The sequence below is a fragment of the Panthera onca genome, chromosome B1 (genome assembly GCF_046562875.1).
Source record: "Panthera onca isolate mPanOnc1 chromosome B1, mPanOnc1 haplotype 2, whole genome shotgun sequence".
NCBI classification, from domain to species: Eukaryota; Metazoa; Chordata; class Mammalia; order Carnivora; family Felidae; genus Panthera; species Panthera onca.
This window is the reverse complement of record NC_138342.1, coordinates 182,414,754-182,436,625: the sequence shown is the minus strand read 5'-3', so window position 1 is coordinate 182,436,625 and position 21,872 is coordinate 182,414,754. Positions and strand designations below refer to the sequence as shown.

Here is a 21,872-nt window from a genome sequence, read left to right as displayed (position 1 = left end):
CTGACATATGTATTTCAGAAAGCTTTGAAGATTTAACTGAAATGTAACCTTACCCATCTTCAAAATCTCTGAATGTAACCTCGCTGAATGAACTAGGTTTTAGAGCCTGTAAATAAGGTGCCTCCCTTTGGCTGGAGTCACAGAGCCCATTCAAAGTCCGACTGTAAGGGTGAGTTATGGTCTTTCTTCAGAGTATCTGAAACTCTCGACCGTAAATGATCCATGTATTTATTTGACAGATAATTACTGAACATTTTCTCTGTGACATTCATGGAAATAGTCACAAATCAGTGAATATATGGGTTTGGAATTCAGAGGAGAGGCTAGAGGTAGACACACTTGTAGCTATGATTATATAAAAGTTTATTGGAATCTTTGGTTTTAATACTCTTTCATGGGCAGATGGTGAGAGGAGAAGGGGCCTAGGATGAAGCCTTAACCAGCGAGGTACAGGATCCACAGTAAAAGCCAAGCCGTAGATTGAGCAGAAGCAGCCAGGGTGATTAAGAAAAGCTGGGGGATGTGGTGAGAAAAAGCCAAAGGCAAGACGAGTTTCACAAGGTGGTTGAGTAAGATGAGCTCTAGAGAAGTCCCTTTGCTGTTGTTGCTATTGTTGTAAGGATGTCACCTTTATTTTCCATGGGGTGAGTGGAAACCAGACCGGGGGATGCTCAGAGGTGTGGAGGATCCAGGATCAGCTGGAACATGGAGGTAGAGTCAGTTCTTGAACAGTCTTGACTCTCAGAGAAGATATCAGGTGTTTCTGTGTTGTGGTATTCATTTGATTTATTTTGTTTTTCTTTGAAAGAGATTTGAATACCACTTAGATGCAGATGGCAGGATAAAATAAGGGAGGGGTTGAGGAGACCCAGGAAGAAGGGGGGAGGTTAATGAGAAGGTCAAAGGTGAAGCCTTCAGGAAACAGGAAGCAGTCTTCGGCTTAGGGCGGAGGATGGTCTCATCTAAAATTGAAATACCTGAAGACCTGGGCTCATAGGGCATGTGTGGCAAAATAAATAACCTAGTGTTCCAGCCCGTAGCAGGGGCACTAAAAAAACTTGAAATCATAATGTGATTGAAAATACCCCCTCCTCTACATAAAGTTAGAATGTCAATATATTACATACTCTTTATTTCTTGTTTTTTAATGGCTTTCAGAAATATAAGCTCCTTATTTTTGATTGAAGAGTGCCACTTATGAAAGGAGATTACCTCCAGGTTTTGACAATTCTTGGGCTCCGTTTTAGCCAAAGGTATCCTTGTAAAGGAGGGATGCACTCCTCTTCTCTAGCAAGGATGTTTCTGATGTGTTTACCTGTGAGAAAAAAATCTCCAAGTAACTTCGTCTGTGAGGAGATCTTTGAGTCATGCTAGAGTAACCTAAAACATTTGTATTTACTTATAAGAAGGAAAAAAAAAAGTTTTGTTTCATTTTATCATTTTTAAAAAGTGGTATGAAATAAAAAAGCAAAATTTAAAAAAAACCTGATTTTTTATTTATCATAAGATCCTAGAGCTAACAGGATTGAAGTGGGTCGTTCCCTCAGGACTCTGGCTGGAGCATTTCTATTTTTAAACTATCCAAAACAAATTGTAATATAAAAGGACTGCCAAGAAGAGTGTACAGCTCTTTCTTTTTTCTAAATAAAGCAAAAATGATCAAATTAAGCTTGTTTGTTACATTACCTTCTCTGAAAAGAATTAGAACTGATCATTACACCCTTTTAAGTACCCCTGTCCCGATTTTTGTTTAATATCTTAGACTTTTCCTCTTGGGGAAATGGAGATACAATATCTCATAAAAGTATATCATCGAAAAAATTGGAAAGGAGTTGTGTACTTTGATAAATTAATGATTTTTGAAAGTTTCACATTACCTGAAATGACTGAACCACAATTAAAAAGTGAATATAATTATGTACAGTGTAATCATGTATGGAAAATGGTTAGAGACAATCTATTCATACTCTAAAGAGGAATGGTTGGCATTTCATGAAATCTTCACAATGAAATTTTAATTGGAAACAGCTTATAATTTTTAAGTGTTAAATCTCAATTTTCATGTTACTTATCAATGTAATTTTATATTTTTAAATCTGATAAATTGGGGCTCAAAAAGTCTTTAAATGATGAATAAGAACAAATGTTCAAAAACAAAGGTGAATACAAAGTAAACTAAATGAGGGAAACAAAAAAATAAAAAACCCAAATAAATATTAAAACTTTAAAATTAAAAATAACTGTATCATATTCTCTCTCTCCTTCCCTCTCTCAAAATAATAAATAAATAAGCATTAAAAAAATGGTGCCATAAAATGTGAAGTGAGATGAAAAAGTCCTTTCTCGTTCACTGAGAATAAAACCACAGTGGGACCATTCTAGCTAAGCTTTGGGAGATGTCGTAAAACGGTAAGAGCTACCGTCTCTTAATTTATTCATCTCTTATGGGCAAGAGGCTTTATAAACATCGTTGCTGATTTTCAAGGTAACTCTTCAATGGAAGGTGTTATTTTTTCATTTGATGGAAGAATAAACTTTTAGTTCAGAAAGATTTGAGGGACGCCTGGCTGGCTCAGTCAGTTAAGCATCTGACTTTGGCTCAGGTCATGATCTCACGGTCCGTGAGTTCGAGCCCCGAGTAGGGCTCTGTGCTGACAGCTCGGAGCCTGGAGCCTGCTTTGGATTCTGTGTCTCCCACTCTCTGCCCCTCCCCTGCTTGTACTCTGTGCTTGGTTGCCCACACTTGTGCTCGCTCACACACGGGGTCTCTCTCCCCCTCCCTCCCTCCCTCCCACTCAAAAATAAATAAACATTTAAAAAATGAAATAAGGGTGGAGCTGTGGTTGAATAGCAACCTTTAGCAAAGATTTTAACATTGTTTCTGATACCTATTTAAATCCTGACCCTCCTATAAAATGCTAGCCTTGTACCACACCCCTATGTAAATAGATAAGGTTTCTCAAAGCCAAAGTAAGTAGGCTTAGAGGTTTAGATGCCCCTCAGACCTTCTTACCTTCCCTCAGAAGGAGGCGATCAGGATCTTAGCACTCTCAGAAATTCATTCCCAGATGTTTGGGATTTTCCCCCTTAACAAATAGAAAAACAGATGAAGTATAATGGAAAATACAGAAATCAAGGCTTAAGATGGGATAAAAGACACAAGACATCCTGGGGGGAGAGAGAAAGGCAAAATCAAAGAAAGAGGGAAAACAAACACAGAAGATGAATAAGCACAAATTGTGCTTATACCTTAGTTTTGCCTGCTTTAGGAAAATCGGATGTTTAATGCCCTTGTAGGTAATTTGAGATTATGTAACGGACCTAATAGACTTTTAAAATGATGGCCATCATTGGAGTGCCTGGATGGCTCAGTTGGTTAAGAGACAGACTCTTGGTTTCAGCTCAGGTCATAATCTCAGGGTTTGTGAGTTCAGGCTCGAGTTGGACTGCTTGGGATTCTTTTCTCATTTCCTCTCTCTCTCTCTGCCCCTCCTCTCCTTGCATTTTCTCTCTCTCTCTGTCTCTCAAAATAAATGAATAAACATTAAATTTTTTAATAAAATAAAATGATATCCATTGTTATTACCATCAACATTATTGTATTTGAGCATCTGTAGGTTGTTCTAAGTTGAGATTCCAGGTTACTTTGTGACGCTCTGTCTCCATTTAAAGCAATTAATTTTTGTCTCCATTTACAGCAATTAATTTTTTAATTAGTTACAAATAAAATTGGTGCTTTTTTTGTTTATTTCCAAGGAAATCCTGGACCCAAAGGCCAGAAGGGGGAAAAAGGGAGCGGAAGCATGCTAAGTAAGTTTATGGTTCATTGTTTTTATGTGTGCCTTGTAATAAATAAGCTTGTGATGATAGTGGTCTGGGCTCGAGGCAAATATTGGGAACTTACAGTATTGAGCCGTAGAGATTCTTTGCAAGCCAGACACAGTGTTCTACAAATAAAGCTTGCTAATTGGAGTAAAACAAATAGATTAAATTATTCAACTCTAAGTTTCATTACCCATTTGTATTTTGTTTTCTTGAGGAGCACAGTTTTCTAAAAGTTCCACATAGAAAACTGTTCACTTTTCAAGCCACTTTCAATCTGCTCAAGGAAAACCAAGTTTATGAATAGAAACAATTATAGCCTCCTTGCCTACTGAGTAAATTTACTGAAAGGCTACCTATAGGAATTTGGACAATCTGAGAACCCTGACCTGTCAATTCCCTGAAGGCTGGGGTTTTTGTGTTTTGTTTTGCATCACTAAAAACTTGAAAGGTTGTGTTCTACATCACAACCTCAACAGAATACATTTCACACTGGGATCCCTTTTGATAGGATTGTTAGAGGAGATGTCTTCAACATACCAGGCTGTAAGTCAGTTGAATGTCTGGGCTGCGTCCACAGGGATCCAGTGAAAGGATTATGAAAAGGGATTGAGGGACCCTCCCCTGCATCCCCAGTAGGACCTGTGTGTGCTGTGTGTGCTCTCTGGGAGTAGCCGCTCGCACACACAGTGATCATAATCTCTACCCAACCAGGGTCTGTTTTAGATAGATTATGGCTAATCCTTTAATGTACCAAAACTCTAGCACTTTTCAGTCGTAGTTATTTTAAAAACGTAGTACCAATCTCTCTGCCTTAGAGCAGAAGGGATTATTTTCACCTGTACCGTGCACGGATGCCACACTTAGATAACTGAGGGTCGGCACTGTGAATGCCAGCCACTAAAGCATCACATAGCTACAGGATGCTTTTCACAGTTGTTGCACTGTTGATCCCGTTGCCCCTAAACTGAACAACATTTAGTAGTGTGTACCTCCCCCACGAGCTTTGGCATCACTCGGTGATTATTAGCGTTGCTGTTATTATATTAAGATACGGAAACATTAGTATACATTTTCTCCTTTGTGTTCATTACTTCTGGAATGTGATCACTTCTGACGGCTGGAACACTTTTTTTTTTATCCCACTTACCTTCCGTGCTCCTTTTCACTCCAGTTATTTTCACTTAAGCTCTTTGTAACTCTTTTCCCTATCTTCCTGTTGATCTCTGTCTTTATCTCTGCCTTTATCTCTGGTTGTTTTTTTTTTTTTTTTTTTTATCTCTTTTGCTCCCGTTCCTGAGACTTTTTCTGAGCCACTTAACCTTGACTCTGGGGAAGTTTGGCAAGGAAAGAACTTCGCTGTTTTGCAATCTATACACTGAACACCCACACTGCCTTCTGTTACCTGGGGTTACCAACGCTTTGAACGTGTTTTTCAGATACGTTCAGAAATGTTTCACTTACAGATATTTTCATGGCTGTTTTGAACTTAAGTGCACACTTGCTTTGTGAAAGCAATGATAGAGACATTTCTGTGTATGAGTGTTTATGATCTGTAGACTTCCCTCCATGCACTCCCCCCGCCCCATAGAGAGTATGTATAACTCCATAATGTTTCTAAAAGAGAGAAAAAATCATATACACAGACATCTATACAGTATGTTCTTCTTTTTCCTCATTTAAGTCAACATGTCAGTGGTCTGCCCACGTCGGTCCATGTGGCTTTAGCTCTTTTTTCTCGATGACTGTGCATTGTTCCATTATATAGCTGTGCCACAGTGACTATAGTATTCTATCCCCTAGTCAGGAGCGCCTGATGATTTCTTGCTTGCCATGGTTTGGCTTTATTAAGCAATGCTACATTTAGCAGTCTCGTACATGATCTTGTGGAAATACTCTATAATAGACTATTTGCTAGAAGTAGAATCAGTAGTCCAAAGGTGGCTTGCAGTTTACAATGTGATGGTTTCTTGTAAATGGCTCCAAAAAGGTTGGACCAATTTATTCTGCATGAAATTGCCTGATTCCCCACATCTTCAGTTACTTCTGATAAATAAAACTTTATATGAAATTATTTTAACAAATACATTTAATATTTTTTTAGGCATGATTTAAATATAAAAGGAATAATCACTGATTTCCTCTTTTGTACATTTGTCAGGACCAGTGCAACTCCCGGATCATATTTGGGCAGGGCCCTTTTAAGATCAGGCAGGTTGGGCAAGACACCCTCTGCTACCATCTCATTAAAAGGCCCCTCACCTCCGGACAAATCATCCGCACAACTGACTCCAAGATCCCTTTGTGGCTCCTTCAAATGACTCTGGTTCCTGTGTCGTACCCAGCTTCCACATGGCTTTCTCTCCGGGTCTTTTGTGCTGTTTGGACCTCTGTTCCTATGCTCAGACCTCTTCCCACTCCAGTAACCCACCATCACCACCATCTGCCGGCACCCTTAGCTGGGTCACCTCCCATGTACTGACTGGCAAGCTGCTCCTACCAGTTCTCAGAGCAAGACCAGGAGCCCTCTGCTCCCCACTCATCTGATGTCTTACTGAACCCAAGTTAACCCACTGGGTTCCAGGAGACATCTCATGGATATTGATTATATTTGGGTTCTTTACATTCAAAAACAATACTCTCAATAAGTGATAGGGATAACATAAAAGAAAATTCGTTCATTCATTCATTCACTCTGCACATGTTCATTGTGTGCCTCCTGGAGCCGAACATAACAGCTAATAAGATAACTATTGTCTCTGGCCCTCATAGAGCTAATAGTCCCTGAAAGCCTAGACATGGAAACAGGTGATTATACAATACAACAGAGCTATACTGGGGGAGGAACAGGGCTGTACAGGTGTTCAGAGGAGATCAAGATTATTAAATTCTTTAAAATATTAAAAAATATTTTGATTCACTTAGTTTACCTTCTTACCTGCTTACTCTACAATTATACCACCCTCCCCCCCCCCCATTTTCCCCCAAGTTTATAGTGAGGTAAAGTAGAGCTTGAACAGTTCATTCAACACATTTAGACCAAAACACAGAACTTACTTCCTTCAATTACCTGGCAATTTCAAGAAAATATTTTGATCGTGAAAAAATAATGCTGAAGTTTTCTATTGCAAAAAGCTCTTTTGTATTTTACGCTTTAAGTATCTAGTATAGATCCTGAAGATAAGGAAATATTTCCATAGAACTGGAAATATTTTATGTAGGTGAAGAAAGGGATAAAAAAGAGGGGAAAGAAAAGATAAGAAAAGGCAGACCGAAACAAGGAATAGGAAAAATATAGGCTATCATGTTGTTTTTGAAGTTCTTTCTGTTTATTAGCAGATGACGTTTTCACACCTCTCATTTTCTTCACGGTTTACAAATAGTCGCAGGCGTCCCAGTCTTGAATTTCTGGTAGAATTTGAGCGTGTCCATGGGTCCCTCAGCCCTTCCATTCCCTCTCCTGGGAAAAGCGTTTCATGACACCTACCTCACAGGGTTGTTGTGAGGGTCACGTGAGATACTGTGTGTGTGAAGATGCCCTGTAAAATCATAAAGTGCTTTAAACACGCAAGGTCTGCTTCGCCGTGGTCTCTCTGAACCGGAATTGCTGTTCCGTGCCGGAATCACGCAGACATTTAAAACCGGTCCTGAGGATAGGAGCGAAAGCAAAATGAAAATGCAAGAAGCCAAGTAAATGTCACGGACAAAAAGAGAGAGATGCTAGAGAAGAAGATGAGATTTTACGCGAGACAGAGGAATGAAAGTGTGACCAGATCACAAATCACTGAGTTTGTCTGGGCCGAGCAGAAGAGCGTAAGTTGTAAATAAAAGAAGTGACTAAACGGAGCGTGTGCCAGAGGCCAGAAGCTGTCAACAGAGGTCCGAACAAAATGTCAGTCTAATAAAACAAGAGAGTCCAGGCTCTGAAGGACGAAGCGTGAGCCCAAGACTCTGCTGATGAGAAAGCTCCAAGAAGGGTTGAAACAAATTAGAGTTGTCAGTGGTCCTCTGGGTCTGCCCCTAATGACACCAGAGTCTCCAAGAATAAAAACAAAAAAGAGGAGGGGGAGGAATCAGCCAGTCTCGAGATGGTCCTTAGTATTAGAAGACTGGCCGTGTCGACTAGCCAGTTAATGCAAACACCTGGAGGGGAGTTGAAGCTCTTTGTCCAGGGTTGAATTAGGTGTCACTTCCTACCCCACTCTGTACTGCGGGCCAACTAGAACCTGGGAACCCGTCTTCCCTTGCCATCAGGCCGTGGTCCACACTGGCCACAGAATGACCCTGATCCCAGAGATCGTGGCAGATAATTGCAGGGCACTCCATTCACAGGTTGCTTGACAGCCCAAAGTGCAAGTAGATTCTGTCTGAAATACTGATCCAGACTTTGCAAATTAGGGGAGAAGGATTTCTCTTTTCTCCTTAGACAAAAATAGATCTGAATGCCCAGCTCAGATGCACAAATTATACCACCCTGAGTAATGTGCGAGGAAGAGACAGAAATCTGCCTCGAGCTCTCCTGCTTATCACAAGGATTCCTCTGTTCTGTTCTCGCCCGACGTGGAAGTGTGTTTCAGTCAAGCAAAAACAGTTCCTACTATACAATTAAACACTTTGTGTGAGGCTCTGTCCTAAACACACCGATGACCAATGTGTCATTGGTTAGTATTTTTTACTGTGCTTTATTCATGCCCAATGAGACTATAATTAGAATGTGAATTTACAGTGTCTTAAAACTCGTGCAAGGGTGTGAAATATCAGTTTGACTTCCAATTGATTTCTGCTGAGGACAGCACAATCACAAATGAATTTTGGTCTTTCTCAAAGCATTCAGCCAACCGAAGTAAAACCTTCTCCTCCAAACACTAAATAATGATAACAGTGAACATTTAGACAACACTGGGTGTGCACCAGGGGCTTTTGATGCATTATCTCATTTAATCCTCAGAAGAGCCTTTGAGGTAGGTACTTTGTTATTCCCATTTTGTAGATTGGAAACTGAAGCTCACTGCTGATAAATGGAAGGGCAGAAACTCAAAACCAGGTGTATCAATCTCCAACGTCCCATGTTGTAACTATGACTGCATTCAACACCCCCACACTAGTTTTATCTTTGCTAAATATAAATGCCGCAAATGCATAGCGTGGAGGGTGTGGGGAAAAGAGGGAAAGAGATTTGTAATAAGCAACTTGGTTTTCCAGAATGGGCCTAATAATTTGAAGACACAAAGCAGGTGGAAATTCTTAGAGTATGACTTCCATTATTTCAAATTAAAAAAAAAAAAAAAGCATTGCCAATTAATCTTGATTTGTGTATGTTTCTACCTTCACATACTATGTCGGCTCTTGCCTCCAGTTCTGCCCCACATCTATTATTCAGAACCATAGTCTCCCCGGAACATCTGCGAAGTTTACATTGTCGGTAATAAGAGTTATTTACTTATGGGCGTGAGGAGAAGGAACCACCTGTCAATACTCTGTTTTTATTTCGGTAACTGGCTCACTCTTAACATTTTTTCAGTAACTGGCTCACAGATATATTTTTGAATATAATCTGGCTGCTTTGATGTCCCTCTTCTGTTATTGTGTCTCTTTTTCCAAACTCAATTGTGTAGTTTTCTCGGCGGCAGCACCCGTTATGATTGAGCAGAATACGCCATCGGGAGCCACGTGGCTCCAGGTAACTTAGCTAAGCCTTCTTGTTCTTGACACTCTGTGGTTTTTAAAGCTTTATGCGAGTCCATGAGGTGTTGTCAAAACGTGTAACGTTCCGTTAACGCAATGGGTGTGTTCCCGAATAGTGGAGATGACTAATACGTCGTGTAAGTTGAAATAAGAGATTTAAATCGGGGATGGATCCAGCGGTCAGCATTTACCCTGTTGAGTCTCTCTTCCGAGCTGACTCAACACAGCCCGACTCCTACCTGAGCCACTTAGAAGGAAAAAAAAAAAAAAAAAAAACCAATCAGTACAGCTCCACCCAGGTCTCTCACACCAGCAAAATTTGAAATCCATCTAGTTACGAGCCTGAAAGTGGTGGGCTAGACCCAACACACCGGTTCCCATCATCCACAGCCTCAGAAGACCAGACGGCTTGCCTGCCCCGCTTCAGAGAACCGGGTGCTGGCTTCCCACTCTGCAGTCACTGTGGTCTCACGCCAACACGAGATCGTTCCCTTTGTTCCAATTAAAGCACCTTCCGACTTCGGGCTCACAACCATACTCGCCCCCTCTCGCCCTGGACTTCTCTGGAAATGCACCATCCTGCAGAGGGAATCTCAACACCAGATTCCCCAGAACCACACAGTTGCTGGCTTGCATGTGAAGTGCCCGAGAAATAGCTCCCATTATGGCTTAACCTACAGACTGGCCCCTTCCCGGGGGTGCTCTGTGTGATTTCCATTCCCTGCTTCCCTGAATTACTCGCATTCTGCCTGACCCACTCACTGCAAAATGGAACACCTGAATCCCAGAACTTTTCAGATGCTCATTACCGGGAACTATTTAAAGGAATCTTAATGTGAATGATTTAGCAAAATGAAAACCACCCTTCTTCCTAATGATGTTCTGTGTAATTCTGATTTTCCATTTCCTAGAAATGCTGAAAGGTAAATTGCTTCACCTGAACACAAATATTCAGTCTCTGTGCACAATATTTTTGCAAAAACTCCACATGGCTTATAGCATAATTCATTTATTCCCTACAAAATGATTATCTGTTCTATTCCAAAACAAGCTTTCATGCCAAACTCTCTCCTGTCGTAGTCTCCTGTTATATTCTGTTACCTTCTATTTCACTCGCACATAGAAATACTATGTCTATACCAAAAGAACATGTATTATATTAATCACAGAAAGTAGCCAAATGAGTAATTATTATTACTGTAGCAAAACATCTAGTAAGCCCTTAATAAATACTTTTGCAGGTTTAAAAAAAAAAAATTTAATGTTTGTTTATTTTTGAGAGAGAGAGAAACAGAGCACAAGTAGGAGAGGGGCAGAGAAAGAAGGAAACACACAATCTGAAGCAGGCTCCAGGCTCTGAGCTCTCATCACAGAGCCCGATGCAGGGTTCGACCCCATGAACCAGGAGATGATGACCTGAGCTGAAGTCGGCCACTTAACTGAGCCACCCAGGTGCCCCTTTGCCGTTTTCTTTCTTTCTTTTTTCTTTTTTTTTAAATAGACTCTGCTAAGCCTTTAAATAAAGTTGGCATTTCAGTGGCACAGTGATTTTGTTAAAGGGAGGTTTTTACTGTGCTCAGATCATGACGTAACAGGGATGGCTGCTTCTAACTTATAAATTAGAGAAAAAGCTGTATTTTCAAATTTATACCCATTGAGGGACTCTGTTACTCATTTCATTTGCAGCTAAACACAAAACAGAGAGGAAAAGAGAGGGAGACGTGGATTAGTCTGATAGGGTTGTGAGAACAAAGTACGACAGACAGGGTGACTAAACCCAAATCTGTTCCCTCCTAGTTCTGGACCCTGGAAGTCCAAGATCTAAGTGCCCTCAGGACACTAGTCCTGTTGGATTAGGGCCCACCCGTATGGCCTCAATCAACCTGAACTATCTCCTTAGAGGCCCTATCTCTATATATAGTCACATGGGTATTAGGATGTCCACAGTTGTGTTTTGGGTGGATGTAATTCATCCTATAACAGGAAAGTATCAAGAATTGATGTCAGTGTCTGAAGTCTCACATCTAAATCTTCGCGGGGCAAAGCTGGAACTTTCAGAATGAGGAAGATCTGCTTCAGGTGTCTCTGCCCATCTTCCTGTCCCTCACTTCTCAAGGCCTACATTGTATAGTAAGTAAATGTGAGACCTTCTGCTGTTTTTGTAGTTATAAAATCAATTTCACTTTTATTTGTTTCTTGTCAATGTTTTGTTTTGACATTTCAGGGATGTTCTTTTACATTACGGTGTTTTCATGGAATAATAAAGATCGCCAGGCTAATTCAGTTTAAGTAGACTGTAACCAATGGTGATTAATTAGATCATGAGAAAAAGAATGACCTGGGAAGCTATTTCTTGAGAATTTTTATTCTCAAATAATCACCATTTATGCCTTTGTAAGAGTTTTTTAAGTAGAAAGTAGTGGAAACTTGCTTAATGGAGACACAGAACCTATTGATTCACATAATGGAGAATTCCAAGAGATGGTTTTGCTTCAGGCTTAGTGGGATCCAGGAGTTCAAACTAAGTCATTTAGATTCAGTATCTCTCTCCTTTTCTCTCTCTCTCTCTCTCTCTCTCTCTCTCTCATATCCATTCATAGTCTATTAGGCTCTTGCTGTGCTGCAGAATCTGCACATTTATCCATGTCTGAGAAAGAGTGCCACCTTTTTCCTTCAAAAGAACTCTTGTGGTCTCTTTTTGGAATCTGAGTTTTCCCTTGACTAAGTACTGTAGTCCGTAAAGGATCAATACCAAATGATGGGTTGGGCAGGATCACCCCTTCAGAATCTCAGAGTGCAGGGCTAAAGTTCCTGAAAAAGTGGATCAACTTAACTGCGCTGCTAACTAATACTTAATAATATTCTTGTTAAGTGCTTATTGGACAGCAATATTAGGTCATTTCTTCCATGATGCAAAAAAATTCTTTTATTGTTCTGACATTTGTTCTCAGGCTATGGTGAGCATCAGAATGATCTCTCAGGCTTTTATCACATATGGATGGCTGGACTCAACATACAGAGATGTTTATTTCAGGAATTTGGGTTGTGGGCTGCTATGTGCGGTTTCCAGAAGCTTTCTTTGGAATGCTGAAGCACAGTGTAGTTGAAAATTTCTTTTATACATGATACTTTTGTCGTATCATCACCGATTCCCAATTAGGCCAGAAATCTGAATTTTTAAGAAATAATAATATTCATAACAATACCTATAACAGAAAGAGTGAGTCTTCTGGGCCAGGTGTTCTACAGAGCCCTATGTATATACCTACTTCACTTAATCCTCTCAAGAAACCTATCTGTCTGCTGTTTTTCCCATGAGGATTTAGAACAGGTCATTAACCTGTGCAAAATCACACAGCTAGCATATATGAGGCCGAGTGTGAATCCCGGTTTATCTCATTTTAAATCCTATCACATTAGAGTCTCTTTAGTCTCTTTTGCAAACCTCTTCAAAGTACATTCATGGACTAAACCAGTTCTCACGAAAGTCCTAGAAGGCAATTCCACAAGATGTCATAACAAATGAAGAAGTTAAATACAATGAAAGCAGGCAAAACAATTTGTCCGAAGTCATAAAGGAAGTTTGCAGCCTGACTTCCCATCTAAACAAGCTTCCTGTTTTATGATACAGATCCTCACCGCCCACCCCACCCCCCCCCCCAGCCCCCTCTGGTAAATAAGCACTAGGACCCTCTCATGTGAAATAAAGCATTTAGTACCCTAACCTAAGGACCCACATTTTGCATTATTTTCTGCTTTTCTTTCTGTTATTATCCAAACAAAATTTGCTATCCTGTGCTTTTTTTCTTATTTCTAAGAGTATCTACTTTGATTACACCAAAACAGCCAAAGTTTAAGCTAAGCAAATGGAAGCAATGAGTCCTGGAGGAGAGAGAAGCAGCTTTTTTCGTTGGATATTTGAGACGTCAAGTGATGTGTCCTCAAATATTGTGGACACAGCTTTCGGACACAAATCATGGCTTCTCCTATCAAATGCAGACTGTCTATGCTATTTTCTACCGGTCCCGGCAAGTCAGTCGTGATGGCCCCCTGGAGCTCTGAAAAGTTATGAGCCTAAACAAAATATAGCACACAATGACAAAGAGAATGTATATTGGCTTTTAATTTACCTCCTGATCCAATTCAAGGGGCAAACACTCAGTTATTTTAGAAAATAATTTTCTTTTCATAAAAAGTCAAAGAATCTGTCCTGGGTTGTCAGCCTTGCCAATAACTGGACAGATAAATCTTCCTTGGGCCAAAGTTAAGACATTTTTCTCCACGAAATCCACAACTCAAAATCCCCACAGTCTATGATTTCATAGTTTCCTAGAATAACTTTCAGAATGAAATAAAATGAATAATTCTATCACTACCTTTTGTATAGTACTTTACTATTTAAAATACATTTTTTCCACATAATGTCATATTCGACACCTCAAATGTAGGAGGTACGTGTTAATATATTTATAAATAGTCAAGGCTCAAATAGGCTAAATCACTTATCAATGTCTTAACAGATTATAAAGAGGGACACAAGGACATTTATGAGGTCTGACTGATGTCTACATTTTCAGAAATCAGAAAGAATGATAATGTAATTAATGCTATTTTGTGGTGTGAGTTTTCTAAATTAGCTCCATTCCGTATCTTAATGGTTTTAAGTGAAGAGCAAATTGTAAATAGTCTAAAAATAGGCAAGTAAAATGCACCTTTATAAATTTTTTGCAGTTCTCCTCAGCAACTCTAGAAACTAAGACTCACGTAGAAATGAGACATTAAATAATAACAAAATTGGTCTAAAATGATAATCAATACCCTAATATATGGATACGGTCCCTTGAAGAAAACAATATGGTCTTTGAAACACAGACACGTCTGTTTAACTGACAATTTGGAAATCCAGTAGTAGAAGCAACATTAGCGCCCAGGATTCTCTCAGACAACTTACACTCCCAACCACACTTGCTTTTCTTGTCTTACTCAACCTTTCCGTTTTGTTTGTCCCCCCCCCCCCCCCCCGCTCCCCGCAACATAAACTTATTCTTAACCATCATATCCTTGTGGGGATCTGCACAACAAGAGAGGTATTCTTTTTAAACACAAAGTTCTTCCATCTTAAAAATTTACCACTTCTTCCAGCAAGATTCTTTTAAAGCTATCTCCGATGAGAAAGCTCAAAAACTGACAAATGAAATATAGGCAAGAATAGCCTTCTGCTACTTTTTAATTTGCACACACTGAAGTAATTCACTCCCATCCATAATTAAGTTAGATTTACTCAGTGCTATGTGAGTTTGGTATCGTGGATTTTGAAGCAACAGATTCTCAGTCTTTAGTTATTCAGCAGTTGAACTATGAGTGTTCAGTATAATCACGGTGGAGTTTGCTAACTAATTTCCAGTGAATTTCCAATGTCGCCAAAATATCTACTACCTGCCTATTCTGCAGTCCTCAAATCTTGGGCCTTTAGTTTGTTCCTCAATGTTAAAGTAAAACTGAACACCAACCTCATGTTCTAAGGCAATTTGAGTGCCTCCTATCTGAAATAGTTTGATGAAAATACAGAAAAAATTACCTTCCATCATGTATCTTCCCTGCTACCTCTGTAATACTGGGTTTAAGAATGTGAAAATTCACATCCGCATGAACCCTCAGAATATGACCTTACTTGGAAGTCGCATCTTTGCAAGTGGAATTAAGCTAAGATGAGGTCATATTGGATCCAGGTGGTCCCTAACTCAAATGGCATCTTTATGAGAGGGACACACAGACCCAGGAAGAAAACAGAGGCAGAGATTGGAGTGACACAGTTACAAGCCAAGGAACATTAATAACTGCCAGGAGCCACTAGAAGCTAGGAAAATGTGAGGAAGTATTTCTCCGAAGAGCCTTCAGAAGGAGTATGACCCTGTGGACATCTTGATTTCAGACTTCTGGATTCCAAACCTGTGAGGGAATAAATTTCTTGTTTTAAGCCACACGATGGGGATCATTCGTTGTGGTTGGTTTAGGAAACAACCTACATACCTTTCTTTCTCTCCACACTGCTCATTCCACAATGAGCACTACATCTCTGCCTTCATTTGAGGAAGAAGCCTAGTGCTGCCTGGGGATCTGAGAGACATAGGAAAATGCAAGCAGAACAGTCTACAAGGTAAAGGTGAACCTCAGATTTCATTGTCTTGAAATTCCCAGCCAGTGTAGACACTACATTTTCCTCCCTGGCCGCTCTCAATCTCTCCGCTGTCATCAGACTACACTGCACGCCTCTTCTCCACTAAGACCCTCTCCATCTACTTTGTGCTCTGCTCTGTCTCGGATTTCCAAAATGTTTGTCTCCTTCAACTTCCAGAGTAAGATTCAAAATCTGTTACGGTAATTTTCCAGAGAGGTTTAACTCTGTTTCTCCAGACATCTGATATCAAGGTTGTGCGGTTCATAGCTGACTACCTCATGAAGCTAATTATCATAAAGAAGACATCACTTTCCTTTCTAGAGGAATTTGGCCACATGGTGAGGACTTCCAGATCAAACTGCAATCAGATTTTTTTTTTAATTTACTAAATTTGGAAATAAATATAATAATTATCATTGTAATAAACTTAACCCTGAATTCTAATTCTAATAAATGATATGAATAAAGAAAACGTGACCATGAGGTAAATGATACGGTAATAGTTGAGATAACTATACTCCTCAAGAATTGTTTTTAACCTCTGTTCTTGACTTCTACGCAAGTAGCGGTGAGGGACACATGCAAAGAAGCCCCCATAGTTCACGTCCTTCCTGATCTCTCTTTTCAAATTAGAATTTTCCCTATCTAATAGAGCCTAGTAGAGTTAGAATCCCTTTTTTTCAAACTCTTAAGACTGGCACTGAAGCACTTTTGTAACTTACTTCGGGCTCACGTGTGGCTCCATCAACAGAGCTGTAGATGTGTTCTCTTTAAATAAAATATATTTTATTTAAATATATAAATATTTATATTTATACTTTTTTTAAGGGAAAAAAGATGAACATTTATAACAAACAGCTACCCAGTAGTCATGTACACATCACCTGGATTTTGGAGAATTTGACGTTTTACCATACTGACTACAGGTATTTGTTTTTTACGAAACAGAATGTTAACTAATACAGTTGAGACCCTATTTATGCCAGCGTCCCTAGCTTTTCCAGGGTGAACCTTTATCTTGGAATATATATGTCTCTTTCCATTTCTGGTTTTATACATTTGCTACATATGTATTATGCACAAACAGCAGATAATATTGTGTGTGTTCCTTCCATGAATGCCCTTATATCTCGCTCATTCTGAGCTTGTTCTTTCCTCTCAATTTTGTGAATTTCAGCCTTGAGTCATTGACCCTTTACAACAGTAAGGACATTAGTGACTCTCCAGCCACCACTTCTTTTATGAATCTGAGTTTTTAAAATAATGCAATTCCAGAAAATAAGAAAAAGATTATATATTCAATTTCTTGCCCCATATACAAAATTACTGTAATTTCCTTGGGTACTTCTGGTCTTTTTGTATAATACTTGTATTATCATCTTTGTTTTTCCATTTCTACATGATCTTTTGATGTTATGCTTAATGCCCCCAAAACTCTTCATTTAATGTATATATAATAATCAACTCTTTTTTCTATTCTAAGATATTTATTATAGTTATGTTTTATTTCCTCCTTTCAAAATTAGCCCACAATAAACAAAACAAAAATAACCTCCAAAGTTGTTAACTTTTATTATGTTTTGAATTATTTCTTCACATTACATTATAAAACTTTTTGTAAATTATCTGCTCTATGACATATTTTTCTTTTGAAAAATTTTTCTTATGATCATAGAAATATGAGTGAGCTATTAGTATAATAAATATTTTATATATTGGTTTTATTTTATATACAGACTTTTAAGAATATACAGAAATTATCAGTACTATACCCTTCCCTTCAAAACTGGGAAATAAGAATAGTCAGATTGCCTGCAGGAAGTTAAACGAAAATGAATCAGAGCAGAGATATGCCAAATCACCTAACCTGATGGAATGTATTAACATATGTAAAGAAAAATGTATTAACCAAACAGTGTTGGCCAGTCCCAGAGGCAAAATCTCATTGCTGTGTCTCATTGTAAATTAATAAATTAATTAAAGTAATAATTCACTGATTGCAATTTGACTTCCTGTGCAGATTGCCCACGGGGAGAAAATGGCCTTGTCAAGTAGATACAAATATTCCAGTTTTTGAGGCAATTACATTTCTTGCTGTAAATTGAATTTAGTCCCAAGATTCTGTTTAACGTTAGTCTGCCACTAAGAAATAAATCCTCTGAACCTACAAAACTGGGTTTTAGGATATATAAAGGCTTTTGATCATCCCTCCCACCTTGGGGGGCTCTCAGTAAATAGCCACATCCTTTCTTCCCAGAATGGGACTCGTTTATCTCAGGTAAACCAGCATCTTCCCTTACTGCTTCTACACGTAGGAATTATAGTCCCTCCAGACACCTGTGAAATATTGAATTCTATGTCTTCTATTGTTTGATATTTTCAGCATTTACTAACTCCATCCACTCAGGAATGCACTTTGCACATCAGGAAGAGCTCACGGTGATTCATTCACTCACTCATACCATAACTCTTCATCAAGTGCCTCCTAAGTGAAATCCTGTGCTCTGCCAGGTGCTGAAATGTTAGCGGTAAGGATCTCAGTTTAATGGAGAAAACAAACTGGTTTAGAGTGCTTTGGTGGGTCATTAGTGCTGCTGAAGCTTCAAGACGGAAACCTATCCAAACCCTGGGACTGGAGGCGGCACGGGGAGAACTGGATGGTGTGTGTGTGGGAGAAAGGGTGTAGGGGGTTGAGGGAGCATTTCCAACAGCGATCAAAGCTCCAGAAATAAGGGAGAGCAAGGCTTATTTGGGAAATGTGACCAGTTATGTAACAGAAGTAAAAAGCAAGAAGTGCATGGATGGAGTGGTTCTCAGCGAAGCTGGAAAGGAAAGCAGAGATGAGCCATGACCTTATTTGTTCCAGGACCACTTAGCAAAAGTATCCCTACCAAAATCCTCTGGCATTCTAGTCCATGGATTGTGTTTTCAACTACACCAGGGGTTGGCAAGCTTTTTCTGCAGAGGGTGAGATAGTAGATATTTTTGGCTTGCTGAAAAACTTGGTCTTAGGGTAGTTAAACGCTTTCATAAGGTCATAGAAGCCATGTGAGAGGCAGAACTAAAATCCAGATTATCTGATTCTTGGGTTTTTCACTTCAGCTATACTCTACAGTGACAGATATGAAAAAGAAAGAAAACACATCTAAATATATAGTATAATTAATATTACATAACTATATCAAGATTTTTTTAAATATCTATTATGAGCTGGACTTACTGTCTTTGCTCAAAACTCACCTTCAATAAGGAAATAGCTCCCCTACTCTTTCTTACTTGACAAATGCATTAACACTGTCTACATGCCAACAAAGCTGGCCACACCACCGACCAAATCTGTCACCACCTTGGTCTTCGACTTCCAGGCTCCAGAACCGTGAAAAATACCACGTTGATTGTTTAAGCCACCCAGTCTATGGTGTTGTGTTATAGAGCCTGAACAGGCTAAGACGATACTAATGTTTGAGAAATACTACCCCAGGATACACAAGGCTTCTTAATGACATTTTGGGAGGGGTAAGTGGTAAAGAATACACAGCCATAACACTTTCCTACGCCTATTTGGGTAAGAAGAACATCAAGCTCATGTAATCAGCTGTTTGAATATGATGTGTTTTGTCACAGCATCATGATAAATATATTATGTGTGGGTATATTTGACTTCTGGAAAGACAAAACCTTTGGGGGTGGTACTTGTTAATACTACATGACTCTAATATTTTAAAACATTAAACAATCCACGCCTGGATTATTATTGCCCATTTTCTTAAGCAATTATAATGAATGACTGGGTCACATGGGTATTTTACTTGGTAATTGAAAGTGTGAATACTGTAACAACAAATTATTTTGCCTTTAAGAATGTTTTAAACTCATGTTTATTAAGTGAGGAATGGCTTATGCACTTGGGCCTGATTACATTAATTCGGTATTTAGCACTGAATCCTATTTTGGAAGAATCAAGAAAATAATTATAATTATAAATACCACATATTAACATGTTAGCTTTTTATGTTTTTGAGTGGCTCAGTCAGTTTTGTTATAGAATGTTATAGAAAATTGTTGGTATTCTTTACTGGATTATGGTTTCAATAAAATTTAGAAAAAAAATGTTGCTGAGTATTTCTTCAATTAATTGAGCTTTGTAAACCCATTCCCTAACACTCCATTTTCGTATGACAGGGATATATTTGGTGATAGTCACATCTTGCTTTTTTCACTATAGTGTTTCTCAAACTTACATTAAAAAGATACATTTAAATAGAACTGTACTTATTCGTTGGCTTTTATAATTATTAGAGAATACTGTTATTTTTATTTAGCCATGAACTAAATTTTAAAAGTATTTTCTGTCTCTGCCTTTCATTCTATTCTTCAGCCAAATGATTTATAAATGAAAACTTACTAGAATAATAAAGGTTCTTTAAAGAAATTTTGATTCTCTGGGGGCACCTGGGTGGCTTAGACGGTTAAGCGTCCAACTTCGGCTCGGGTCATGATCTCGCGGTCCGTGAGTTCGGGCATTATGTTGGGCTCTGTGCTGACAGCTCAGAGCCTGGAGCCTGTTTCGGATTCCGTGTCTCCCTCTCTCTCTGCCCCTCCCCTGCTCACGCTCCGTCTCTCTGTCTCTGAAAAATGAATAAGCCTTAAAAAAATAATAATAAAAATTAAAAAAGAAATAAAAAAAGAAATTTTTATCTCCAAGTGACTTGTTTTTATAATATTTACATACTTTTATTTATCTGTCCCTAAGTTCATTATATATATATACAATATATATATACATATATATATTGTATATATATGTTGTTTTCTTTAAAAATAGGAGGCACGGGGCACCTCAGTGGCTCAGTCTGTTAAGCGTCTGACTTTTGATTTTGGTTCGGATCATGATCTCATCGCTGAGACAGAGCCTTGTGTCTTTGGATTCTGCCCTGGGTGTTCTCTCTCTCGTGCTCTCTCTCTCTCTCTCTCTCCCAAAACACAAAACAAAACAAAAAAACCAAAAGAGTCATTTAATAGTCATTTAAACGTGCACATGATCAAAATTTTATAAAGGTTTATCATATATAGCAATTTGATTAATTTTGCGAACAAAATTTTTATAGTTAAACACATAGTATATTTCTTCACAAAGTTTATTGCCTTAGTAATTTCTCAAAATATCCAAAATAATAAATATTGTCACTATAGTTATCTTGATTCTCTTGTAAAAGATAGGATGTTTGGTCATCTATTTTTATGTTTATAATTTATAAAATATCTTCCACTTCCTACATCATCGAAAGTCACTGGATTATGTGTTCTGGTTTGTGTGTTAATGTGGCAAGAAAATAACCAATTTGTTATTATTTTTACTAAGTAGTATGAAAAGTCTTTAGCATATTAATAAACTTTTAGATGTTGAATTTTAAAGTCTTTGGGGCATAATATTTGAAGTGTTCTCATATATGTAACTTATATAAATTGTATATGTCACTCATAGAAGTGTTGAGACCGAAGAAATTCGACTTCAGTTTTGACTAATGCAATATCTGCAATTAAACTCTTTACCAACAGGTGGTGCTAGAAAGTTTAATATTTGTTTCAGTAGTCCTACTTCTTGGGGGAAAAATGTGGCGATTTTTTAAGCACTATAAAACAATAGTTATATATAATTAACCCCTGCTTGCTTTTGTTCCAGCTCCACCTAGGACCGTACGATTGGTTGGTGGTAGCGGTCCTCATGAGGGCAGAGTGGAGATTTTCCACAGTGGCCACTGGGGCACAGTCTGTGATGACCACTGGGAGCTACGAGGTGGACAGGTCGTCTGTAGAAGTTTGGGTTACCAAGGTGTTCAAGCTGTGCATAAGGGAGCTTACTTCGGACAAGGTAATTAAAAAATATATTTCATATATATATATATATATATATATATATATGTATATATATATGTATATATAGTTTTTTTATATGTATATATAGTTTTATATATAGTATATATATAAATATATATGGTATATATATATACTATACTATATAGTATACTATATACTATAGTATATAGTATATAGTGTATATATAGTATAGTATATACATATATGTATATATAGTTTTTTTTAATGAAATGTTGGCCCCTCTCTAATACATAGGATATAGTAGCAGCAGGAACATATAAAATAGGAAGAGATATCCTATGTAGGAGTT

At 38.4% G+C, this 21,872-nt stretch overlaps 1 protein-coding gene across 2 annotated transcripts in view; it reads left to right on the top strand.

Annotated features, from left to right (window-relative positions):
- Positions 1-21,872, top strand: part of MSR1 (macrophage scavenger receptor 1) — an 80,746-nt gene that overhangs the window by 46,331 nt on the left and 12,543 nt on the right. Inside the window, exons 8-9 of one of the 2 annotated variants that reach the window (XM_060653088.3) lie at positions 3,757-3,810; positions 21,369-21,557. In XM_060653088.3, the coding sequence (XP_060509071.3) occupies positions 3,757-3,810; positions 21,369-21,557 (243 nt within the window). Of the gene's footprint in view, positions 1-3,756; positions 3,811-5,983; positions 10,742-21,368; positions 21,558-21,872 lie in introns of those variants that run through there. The other variant, XM_060653090.2, reaches the window with a different exon arrangement.